This window comes from Salvelinus fontinalis, chromosome 28, assembly GCF_029448725.1.
Source record: "Salvelinus fontinalis isolate EN_2023a chromosome 28, ASM2944872v1, whole genome shotgun sequence".
Lineage (NCBI taxonomy): Eukaryota > Metazoa > Chordata > Actinopteri > Salmoniformes > Salmonidae > Salvelinus > Salvelinus fontinalis.
Genome location: NC_074692.1, coordinates 8,442,262 through 8,454,592, shown reverse-complemented (window position 1 = coordinate 8,454,592; position 12,331 = coordinate 8,442,262). Strand labels below are relative to the sequence as shown.

At 45.9% G+C, this 12,331-nt stretch overlaps 1 protein-coding gene across 2 annotated transcripts in view; it reads right to left on the bottom strand.

Moving 5' to 3' along the window:
* cemip2 (cell migration inducing hyaluronidase 2) overlaps positions 1 to 12,331 on the bottom strand; it is a 79,382-nt gene that overhangs the window by 29,853 nt on the left and 37,198 nt on the right. For both annotated transcript variants that reach the window (XM_055886360.1, XM_055886359.1), the window contains exons 9-12: positions 10,465 to 10,670; positions 9,579 to 9,648; positions 7,750 to 7,878; positions 6,131 to 6,219 (exon numbers count right to left, since the gene is read on the bottom strand). In XM_055886360.1, coding sequence (XP_055742335.1) covers positions 6,131 to 6,219; positions 7,750 to 7,878; positions 9,579 to 9,648; positions 10,465 to 10,670 — 494 coding nt within the window. The remainder of the gene's footprint in view (positions 1 to 6,130; positions 6,220 to 7,749; positions 7,879 to 9,578; positions 9,649 to 10,464; positions 10,671 to 12,331) is intronic.

Sequence of the window (12,331 nt, the reverse complement as noted above, 5' to 3'; positions counted from 1 at the left end):
TATGTAAGAATGCTGTTCATTGACTATAGCTCAGCATTCAACACCATAGTACCCCACAAGCTCATCATTAAGCTCAGGCCCTGGGTCTGAATACTGCCCTGTGCAACTGGGTCCTGGACTTCCTGAAGGGCCGCCCTGAGGTGGTAAAGGTAGGAAACAACACCTCCACTTTGCTGATCCTCAACACAGGGGCCCCACAAGGGTGCATGCTCAGCACCCTTCTGTACACCCTGTCCACCCATGACTTCGTGGCCACAAGTTTGCAGACGACACAACAGTAGTAGGCCTGGTTACCAACAATGAATAAAACAGCCTACAGGGAGGAGGTTAGGGCCCTGGGTGTGTGGTGCCAGGAAAATAACATCTCACTCAATGTCAACAAAACAAAGGAGCTGAATGTGGACTTCAGGAAACAGCAGAAAAGCATGTCCCTATCCACATCTACAGGAATGCAGCGGAGAAGATGGAAAGCTTCAGGTTCCTCGGCATACACATCACTGACGATCTGAAATGGTCCACCCACACAGACAGTGTGGTGAAGAAGGCGCAACAGCGCCTCTTCAACCTCAGGAGTCTGAAGAAATTTGGCTTGGCCCCTAAAACCCACAAACCTTTACAGATACACAATTGAGAGCATCCTGTCGGGCTGTATCACCGCCTGGTATGGCAACTGCACCGCCCACAACTGCAGGGCTCTCCAGAGGGTGGTGCGATCTGCCAAACGCATCACCGGGGGCAAACTACCTGCCCTCCAGGACACCTACAGCACCCAATGTCACATGAAGGGCAACAAGATCATCAAGGACATCAACCACACGAGCCACGACCTGTTCATCCTGCTTATCATCCAGAAGGCGAGATCAGTACAGGTGCATCAAAGCTGGGACCGAGAGACTGAAAAACAGCTTCTAACTCAAGGCCATCTGGCTGTAAAAATAGCCATATTCTATTCTACAGTATTTTAGTCGATGCCACTCTATTTCTTAATTGCATAATTTTATTTTTAGATGTGTGTATTGTTGTGAATCGTCTTTAGATACTACTGCACTGTTGGAGCTAGGAACACAAGAATTTCGCTACACCTGCAAAATATGTGTATGTGACCAATAAAATTTGATGGCTGGGCAGGGTCACAGTCATGTGTGGGCCTGAGACTGCATAGGCCCACCCACTGGGGAGCCAGGCCCAGCCAATCAGAATGAGTTTTGCCCCACAAAAAGGGCTTTTTTACCGATAGAAATACTCCTCAGTTTCATCAGCTGTCCAGGTGGCTGGTCCAGATGATCCCACAAGTGAAGAAGCCTGGTGTGGAGGTTCTGGGCTGGTGCGGTTACACGTGGTCAGTGGTTGTGAGGCCAAATTCTGTAAAACGACGTTGGAGGCGGCTTTTGGTAGAGAAATGAACATTCAATTCTCTGGCAACAGCTCTGTTGGACATTCCTGCTGTCAGCATGCCAATTGCGTGGTCGCTCCAAATTGAGACATCTGTGGCATTGTGTTGTGTGACAAAACGGCACATTTTAGAATGACGTTGTATTGTCCCCAGCACAAGGTGCACCTGTGTAATGACCGTGCTGTTTAAATCAGCTTCTTGATATGCCACACCTGTCAAGTGGGTGGATTATCTTGGCAAAGGAGAAATGCTCACTAACAGGGATGTAAATAAATGTGTGCACAAAATTCGACAGAAATATCATTTTTGTGCATATGGAACATTTCTGGGATCTTTTATTTCAGCTCATGAATAATGGGACCAACACTTTACATGTTGCGTTTATATACACTGCTCAAAAAAATAAAGGGAACACTAAAATAACACATTCTAGATCTGAATGAATGAAATATTCTTATTAAATACTTTTTTCTTTACATGTCCTGACAACAAAATCACACAAAAATTATCAATGGAAATCAAATTTATCAACCCATGGAGGTCTGGATTTGGAGTCACACTCAAAATTAAAGTGGAAAACCACACTACAGGCTGATCCAACTTTGATTTAATGTCCTTAAAATAAGTCAAAATGAGGCTCGGTAGTGTGTGTGGCCTCCACGTGCCTGTATGACCTCCCTACAACGCCTGGGCATGCTCCTGATGAGGTGGCGGATGGTCTCCTGAGGGATCTCCTCCCAGACCTGGACTAAAGCATCCGCCAACTCCTGGACAGTCTGTGGTGCAACGTGGCGTTGGTGGATGGAGCGAGACATGATGTCCCAGATGTGCTCAATTGGATTCAGAAAATATAAAAAACTATCGGCCTATATCGAATCTTCCATTCCTCTCAAAAAGTTTAGAAAAAGCTGTTGCGCAGCAACTCACTGCCTTCCTGAAGACAAACAATGTATACGAAATGCTTCAGTCTGGTTTTAGACCCCATCATAGCACTGAGACTGCACTTGTGAAGGTGGTAAATGACCTTTTAGTGGCGTCAGACCGAGGCTCTGCATCTGTCCTCGTGCTACTAGACCTTAGTGCTGCCTTTGATACCATCGATCACCACATTCTTTTGGAGAGACTGGAAACCCAAATTGGTCTACACGGACAAGTTCTGGCCTGGTTTAGATCTTATCTGTCGGAAAGATATCAGTTTGTCTCTGTGAATGGTTTGTCCTCTGACAAATCAACTGTACATTTCGGTGTTCCTCAAGGTTCCGTTTTAGGACCACTATTGTTTTCACTATATATTTTACCTCTTGGGGATGTCGTTCGAAAACATAATGTTAACTTTCACTGCTATGCGGATGACACACAGCTGTACATTTCAATGAAACATGGTGAAGCCCCAAGATTGCCCTCGCTAGAAGCCTGTGTTTCAGACATAAGGAAGTGGATGGCTGAAAACGTTCTACTTTTAAACTCGGACAAAACAGAAATGCTTGTTCTAGGTCCCAAGAAACAAAGAGATCTTCTGTTAAATCTGACAATTAATCTTGATGGTTGTAAAGTCGTCTCAAATAAAACTGTGAAGGACCTCGGCGTTACTCTGGACCCTGATCTCTCTTTTGACGAACATATCAAGACTGTTTCAAGGACAGCTTTTTTCCATCTACATAACATTGCAAAAATCTGAAATGTTCTGTCCAAAAATGATGCAGAAAAATTTATCCATGCATTTGTTACTTCTAGGTTAGACTACTGCAATGCTCTACTTTCCGGCTACCCGTATAAAGCACTAAATAAACTTCAGTTAGTGCTAAATACAGCTGCTAGAATCCTGACTTGAACCAAGAAATTTGATCATATTACTCCAGTGCTAGCTTCCCTACACTGGCTTCCTGTTAAGGCAAGGGCTGATTTCAAGGTTTTACTGTTAACCTATAAAGCGTTACATGGGCTTGCTCCTACCTATCTTTCCGAGTTGGTCCTGCCGTACATACCTACACGTACGCTACGGTCACAAGACGCAGGCCTCCTAATTGTCCCTAGAATTTCTAAGCAAACAGCTGGAGGCAGGGCTTTCTCCTATAGATCTCCATTTTTATGGAATGGTCTGCCTACCCATGTGAGAGACGCAGACTCGGTCTCAACCTTTAAGTCTTTACTGAAGACTTATCTCTTCACTAGGTCATATGATTGAGTGTAGTCTGGCCCAGGAGTGTGAAGGTGAACGGAAAGGCTCTGGAGCAACGAACCGCCCTTGCTGTCTCTGCCTGGCCGGTTCCCCTCTCTCCACTGGGATTCTCTGCCTCTAACCCTATTACAGGGGCTGAGTCACTAACTTACTGGTGCTCTTTCATGCCGTCCCTAGGAGGGGTGCGTCACTTGAGTGGGTTGAGTTACTGACGTGATCTTCCTGTCTGGGTTGGCGCCCCCCCTTGGTTTGTGCTGTGGTGGAGATCTTTGTGGGCTATACTCGGCCTTGTCTCACGATTGTAAGTTGGTGGTTGAAGATATCCCTCTAGTGGTGCGGGGGCTGTGCTTTGGCAAAGTGGGTGGGGTTATATCCTTCCTGTTTGGCCCTGTCCGGGGGTATCATCGGATGGGGCCACAGTGTCTCCTGACCCCTCCTGTCTCAGCCTCCAGTATTTATGCTGCAGTAGTTATGTGTCGGGGGGCTAGGGTCAGTTGGTTATATCTGGAGTACTTCTCCTGTCTTATCCAGTGTCCTGTGTGAATTTAAGTATGCTCTCTCTAATTATCTCCTTCTCTCTTTCTTTCTCTCTCTTGGAGGACCTGAGCCCTAGGACCATGCGTCAGGACGACCGGGCATGATGACTCCTTGCTGTCCCCAGTCCACCTGGCCTTGCTGCTGTTCCAGTTAACTGTTCTGCCTGCGGTTATGGAACCCTGACCTGTCCACCGGACGTGCTACCTGTCCCAGACCTGCTGTTTTCAACTCCTAATGATCGGCTATGAAAAGCCAACTGACATTTATTCCTGATTATTATTTGACCATGCTGGTCATTTATGAACATTTTGAACTTCTTGGCCATGTTCTGTTATAATCTCCACCCGGCACAGCCAGAAGAGGACTGGCCACCCCTCATAGCCTGGTTCCTCTCTAGGTTTCTTCCTAGGTTTTGGCCTTTCTAGGGAGTTTTTCCCAGCCACCGTGCTTCTACACCTGCATTGCTTGCTGTTTGGGGTTTTAGGCTGGGTTTCTGTACAGCACTTCGAGATATTAGCTGATGTACGAAGGGCTATATAAAATAAACTTGATTTGAAACTTGATTTGATTCAGGTCTGGGGAACGGGCGGGCCAGTCCATAGCATCAATGCCTACCTCTTGTAGGAACTACTAACACACTCCAGCCACATGAGGTTTAGCATTGTCTTGCATTAGGAGGAACCCAGGGCCAACCGCACCAGTATATGGTCTCACAAGGGGTCTGAGGATCTCATCTCGGTACCTAATGGCAGTCAGGCTACCTCTGGCTAGCACATGGAGGGCTGTGCGGCCCCCCAAAGAAATGCTACCCCACACCATGACTGACCCACCGCAAAACCGGTCATGCTGGAGGATGTTGCAGGCAGCAGAACGTTCTCCACGGCGTCTCCAGACTCTGTCACGCCTGTCACATGTGCTCAGTGTGAACCTGCTTTCATCTATGAAGAGCACAGGGCGCCAGTGGCGAATTTGCCAATCTTGGTGTTCTCTGGCAAATGCCAAACGTCCTGCACGGTGTTGGGCTGTAAGCACAACCCCCACCTGTAAGCACAACCCCCACCTGTGGACGTCGGGCTCTCATGGAGTCTGTTTCTGACCGTTTGAGCAGACACATGCACATTTGTGGCCTGCTGGAGGTCATTTTGCAGGGCTCTGGCAGTGCTCCTCCTGCTCCTCCTTGCACAAAGGCGGAGATAGCGGTCCTGCTGCTGGGTTGTTGCCCTCCTACGGCCTCCTCCACGTCTCCTGATGTACTGGCCTGTCTCCTGGTAGCGCCTCCATGCTCTGGACACTACGCTGACAGACACAGCAAACCTTCTTGCCACAGCTCGCATTCATGTGCCATCCTGGATGAGCTGCACTACCTGAGCCACTTGTGTGGGTTGTAGACTCCGTCTCATGCTACCACTAGAGTGAAAGCACCGCCAGCAATCAAAAGTGACCAAAACATCAGCCAGGAAGCATAGGAACTGAGAAGTGGTCTGTGGTCACCACCTGCAGAACCACTCCTTTATTGGGGGTGTCTTGCTAATTGCCTATAATTTCCACCTGTTGTCTATTCCATTTGCACAACAGCATGTGCATTTTATTGTCAATCAGTGTTGCCTCCTAAGTGGACAGTTTGATTTCACAGAAGTGTGATTGACTTGGAGTTACATTGTGTTGTTTAAGTGTTCCCTTTATTTTTTTGAGCAGTGTATTTGTTCAGTATACTTTGTCGCACTTTAGAGCCCTGGAGCGCCGGTCTCTTGTAATAGCCGGGCATAGTTTCACATTTGAACAAATAAAAAGGTCTCTAATAAATCACTATGTCAAATAAGTATAATTCCGCATGGATGCATTTTCTCTCTTTGCGGCAGCGGAATTTCATGGTCTCCCTAACACACGCTAAATTGTTTATCCCTTCATGTCAAAATTCGAGTCCGTGTAGCCAGCGCAGAGAATAAATGACCAACTCGTCCCTTTTGTCAAATTTGCTCAGCTGTGTGTTCTAAATGTTATGTAGTTTGACCTGTGCTTACCTGGCATTGTTGTCCAGACACAGGTACTCCCGGGGGTCTGCGGCACTGGCGTTGGTGGTCTTTACACCTTTATCAATGAAGAGCCCAGCCTGGGTAACACAAACCGGTATGGGAACAACTGTCACACGTACAGACTTAAAGGCACAATACATTTGTATTTCAGCCAAACAGAAACCCCAACCCCCCCCACGAAGGAGTCAGTTTTACTTTAAAATGTACATGTGAGTATAGTAATACTCACAGTAGCAGCTCTGTGAATTGTCATATGTCTGGGGTTTAAGCGTGTTTGTATGTGCAGTTCAAGTGTGAATGCAATGCAACGAGACAGTATATACCACGGGTATATAATCGGAGCATAGTCTTGACACTGTAAGCACACTCCTTATGAGACTGGCACTTGTGGTCAGAGTGGACAAAGGGCCCCCAGTTCACCTGACCTAATTTATTGAGCCAGAGAAACAGAGGCCTATTGTAAAGGCTAGTGTGTGCATGTCTGTGTGTGCACGCTTCTGTGGCGAGTGAGGGAAGTGTGTGTGCGTGTGTAAGTTGAGTGGTTTTGAGTAAGAGCTGGAATACTGTATGAAATCAGACAATTGGAAGCGCTCTTACTAGTATGTACAGTTGAAGTCAGAAGTTTACATACACTTAGGTTGGAGTCATAAAAACTTGTTTTTCAACAAGTCCACAAATTTCTTGTTAACAAACTATAGTTTTGGCAAGTCGGTTAGGACATCTACTTTGTGCATGACACAAGTAATTTTACCAACAATTGTTTACAGACAGATTATTTCACTTATAATTCACTGTATAACAATTCCAGTGGGTCAGAAGTTTACATACATTAAGTTGACTGTGCCTTTAAACAGCTTGGAAAAGTCCAGAAAATTATGTCATGGCTTTAGAAGCTTCTGATAGGCTAATTGACATAATTTGAGTCAATTTAAGATGTACCTTGTACCTTGTATTTCAAGGCCTACCTTCAAACTCAGTGCCTCTTTGCTTGACATCATGGGAAAATAAAAAGACATGAACCAATAAATTGTAGACCTCCACAAATCTGGTTCATCCTTGGGAGCAATTTCAAAACGCATGAAGGTACCACGTTCATATGTACAAACAATAGTACGCAAGTATAAACACCATGGGACCACACAGCCGTCTTACCACTCAGGAAGGAGACGCGTTCTGTCTCCTAGAGATGAACTTACTTTAGTGCAAATCAATCCCAGAACAACAGCAAAGGACCTTGTGAAGATGCTGGAGGAAACAGGTACAAAAGTATCTATATCCACAGTAAAACGAGTCCTATATCGACATTACCTGAAAGGCCGCTCAGCAAGGAAGAAGCCATTGCTCCAAAACCGCCATAAAAAAGCCAGACTATAGTTTGACTTAAAACAGTCAATTTTTACTAGGATTAAATGTCAGGAATTGTGAAAAACTGAGTTTAAATGTATTTGGCTAAGGTGTATGTAAACTTCCAACTTCAACTGTATATGTGATCCCTGCAGGAATTGAACACCAAGACCTTGGCGCTGCTAGCGCCATGCTTTTACCAGCTGAGCCACATAGAACCGCAGTGTGCTTGTCTTTCACACAGTGCTGCCAGTGAGTGGTACCTTAAAGTTGGAGTGCACACGGTTGTTGTAGAAGATCCCCAGAGGGGTCAGCTCTGCCCGGGTCTCTGGAACCAGCCCATGAGAGTCCCCTGTGGATGAGCTGTGGAACACATACCATATCCCTGCATCCTGTAGGATGACATGGGGGGGGGGGGGGGGGGGTGGCAGGGAAGGGAGAAAAAGGAGAACAAAACAAGGCAACAGTAAACATGTCGTCACTACGAATGATGCAGCGCCCCCCTCCTTGAGCCAATCAGTGTAATTTTGTAAATGTCAGATGTCTATGGCAAGATGCATCATTCACCCAAGTAGTGTCAAAATCGGGCCAATGGTGTCTGAGATATCACATGTGACTCATGGAGCAGGTTGAGAGCTTCAAGTTCCTTGGTGTCCACATCACCAACAAACGAACACGGTCCAAGCACACCAAGACAGTCGTGAAGAGGGCACGACAAAACCTATTCCCCTTCAGGAGACTGAAAAGATTTGGCATGGGTTCTTTGATCCTCAAAAGGTACTACAGCTGCACCATCGAGAGCATCCTGACTGGTTGCATCACTGCCTGGTATGGCAACGGCTCGGCCTCCGACCGCAAGGCACTACAGAGGGTAGTGCGAACAGCCCAGTACATCACTGCGGCCAAGCTTCCTGCCATCCAGGACCTCTATACCAGGCGGTGTCAGAGAAAGGCCCTAAAAATTGGCAAAGACTCCAGCCACCCTAGACATAGACTGTTCTCTCTGCTCCCGCACGGCAAAAGGTACTGGAGCTCCAAGTTTAGGTCCAAGAGGCTTCTAAACACTTCTAAATCCAAGCCATAAGACTACTGAACATCAAATGGCTACCCAGACTATTTGCATTTCCCCCCCTTCACTCTTTTACGCTGCTGCTACTCTGTTATTATCTATGCATGTCACTTAAAGAACTCTACCTACATGTATATATTACCTAAATTACCTCAACTAACCGGAGCCCCCGCACACTGACTCTGTACCGGTACCCCCTGTATATAGCCTCCACATTGACTCTGTACCGGTACCCCCTGTATATAGCCTCCACATTGACTCTGTACCGGTACCCCCTGTATATAGCCTCCACATTTACTCTGTACCGGTACCCCCTGTATATAGCCTCGCTATTGTGATTTTAGTGCTGCTCTTTATTATTTGTTACTTTTATTTATTTATTTTTGGTATTTTTCTTAAAACTGCATAGTTGGTTAAGGGCTTGTAAGTAAGTAATACCTGTTGTATTCGGCACATGTGACAAATAACATTTTATTTGAATTTCCTTGTGGGGGACAATAATGTGGCTTTGACAATGAGGTGAAGAAAAAAGAATGATCCTTGAGCACTAAGACTGTCATTGAGTACTGCGCTTACACATTGACACAATTGTGCCTTAAGTTGAACAGTAGGGTAACGATGTTCAACTTTACCCCCCAGTTCAAGTCATAGTTTATTGCTGTTGATGTAAGAGTAGGAAGACAATATCTCCCCAGATCACATGATCACAGTACCGTAAGCCACAGTTTTACATCCGAATGAGTTGCTAAACCGTAAAGCTGCAGTTCGGAATTTAAAAAAACAACGAAATGCCATAAACGGCTGAGCGATGGCCTGGAGTTACGTAACCGCTCAAATTCATAGACAGAGCTATGGATACAAGGCCTGACCATCCATTAGATCAAAATTATAATGACTAATGTCTGAGATGAGGGGAGCAATACAACCGTACCAGATAAACAGCATCAGTGCCCTGCTAATTGCTATTCATTCCATTAAACAGTGGTTGCTTTGGTGGGTTGGCGTACATCATTATAGTCTTACCTGGGAGCCAGCAGCAGCGTTGCTTATGAGGTTATTATTGGGGTTGGCAATCCAAAACGTAGACACTGCCCTAGAACAAACACACGCACACCAAGACACACACACACACAGGGAGAAGGACGGGCCTTAAAGAAGATGTCTCCAGGCGTGAGTGATTGTTAGTATCAGGATATATGAATTTAATATGAAGCAGAAACAGAACCCTGACTCCTCTTATCCATGGAATAATCCACCTCTCCCACATAAATCCTGTACAGGGACAGGTCTGCCAACACACACGCTCCTGCAAATACAGCGCCTGCTGCTCCCCAAACAGGCCTCCTTTTCAACCTCCACCAGAAACACAAACACATCCCATGCAGCGGGGTGGTTGTTATTGAAGGGACAAGACTATTACAGCCCTATCACACAGAGGACATGACCTCTCTGTCTTCTCTCACGGTAGGCCTGTCCAAAAAAGCCGCAGATACACTTCATCTAACTCATTACGCACGCACACACGCACGCACGCACGCACACGCACGCACACACACGAGTGTACAAAACATTAGGAACACCTTCCGAATATTGAGTTGCACCCCCTTTTGCCCTCAGAACAGCCTCAATTGACTCTACAAGGTGTCGAAAGCACTCCACAGGGATGCTGGCCCATCTACACTGGTTGAAATGGATTTAACAGGTGACATCAATAAGGGCTCATAACTTTCACCTGGATTCACCTGGTCAGTCTACTCAGTATATATCTCCGCTTTATAACTCTTTAATTTTGAGCCATTATCTTTTCAAATATCTGCCTGTTCACTTGCTTTCTGTTCCTCTACTATTCCCCTCTGTCACTTGTTCACTCTTTCTATCCATGGCCAGACAAGTCTCTTCTGTGTCTTACTTGCACTCCATGCTCGGTGAAGGGTTGTAGTTCTTGTACACTTTGTCTCGGATGCTGGTGCACATGGTCTCATTGCGATCGGTGGGCAGGAGCGTTCCCGGTCGGGTCACCAAACCCAGGTTGTGGAAGAACGTGTTCCTCTGCTCTATCCCGTCCTCCAGGAAGAAACAGTGACCCAGGGTGTCATAGCCTACAGTGTCCTTCACCTGGGAAGGGGAAACATTTGGGAAAGGTTACACAGAGACAGGAGTAAAGAGGAAACCTTTACTGGAGCAGAGCATGAAATCAGCTTTGAGCTGAATGTTGGTCCATTCACTTCAATCAACACATTTTAGATTCATTTGTTTAAAGACCAGCATCACATGGTCCTCATTTCCCAAGTTCTCACAAACACACACACACACACACAGGATGGGCATTTGAAATGGTTTCGCTATTCGAATAAATTCATGATTTTTTTCTTCTTCAGATATCTGGACAGCAGGAGCCGGTGTGTGACAGTCTATTATCCCTTTCATATACCCTTTACTTTATGGTATGATGCCTGTAAAAAGAAACCTGCTCATGTTTTTTTTAAACCCATTTCATACAGTCCAATTTATAAAAATAAAAAAACATTTTCTCCCCAATTTCGTGGTATCTAATTGGTAGTTACAGTCTTGTCTCATCGCTGCAACTCCCGTACGTACTTGGGAGAGGCGAAGGTCGAGAGCCGTGCATCCTCCGAAACACAACTCAGCCAAGCTGCACTGCTTCTTGACACAATGCCCGCTTAACCCGGAAGCCAACCGCACCATTGTGTCGGGGGAAACACCGCACACCTGGCGACCGTGTCAGGATGCATTGTGCCCGGCCCGCCACAGGAGTCGCTAGTGCACGATGGGACAAGAACATCCCTGCCGGCCAAACCGTCCCCTAACTCGGATGGCGCTGGGCCAATTGTGTGCCGCCCCATGCGTCTCCCAGTCGCGGGCGGCTGTGACAGAGCCTGGACTCGAACCAGGATCTCTATTGGCACAGCTAGCTTTGCGATGCACTCGGGACGCTTACAGTCCCATTTTTACCACGTTCTTGTCGAGATGAGCCTTTTATATCTCCCGTGTACATGCCGGCAAGTTTAGAAGTAAGAGTAGATGTGGGACGATATCTATTTTAATTCAATCCATTGAATATGTACCATCACAAAAGGCAGGTCCTAAGAAACATTATAAGATCAATAAAATAATTGAATGGCATACTTTAATTATGTTACTGGCGGCACAATGCACATTAAATCAATCAATAGGCCTAGTTATTTTGTTAAATAAACAGACCAGACACACTTGGCCTACCCTGATCACAATTAACACACATATATTTTATAGTAAGCTAAGAATATGAAATAATAAAATTAAATACCAATAATATTTTTCCCACACAACTTGTACCCGCAAAACACCAGTCTCAACGTCAACAGTGAAGAGGCGACTCTGGGATGCTGGCCTTCTAGGCAGAGTTGCAAAGAAAAAGCCATATCTCAGACTGGCCAATAAAAATAAAAGATTAAGACGGGCAAAAGAACACAAGACACTGGACAGAGGAACTCTGCCTAGAAGGCCAGCATCCCGGAGTCGCCTCTTCACTGTTGACGTTGAGACTGGTGTTTTGCGAGTACTATGTAATGAAGCTGCCAGTTTAGGACTTGTAAGGCGTCCGTTTCTCAAACTAGACACTCTAATGTACTTGTCCTCTTGCTCAGTTGTGCACCGGGGGCCTCCCACTCCTCTTTCTATTCTGGTTAGAGCCAGTTTGTATGACAGCGGTTCCACACGTTCCCGTGACACAAGTTGTGTAGAAAAAATATTATTTTCATTATATTCTGTTATAT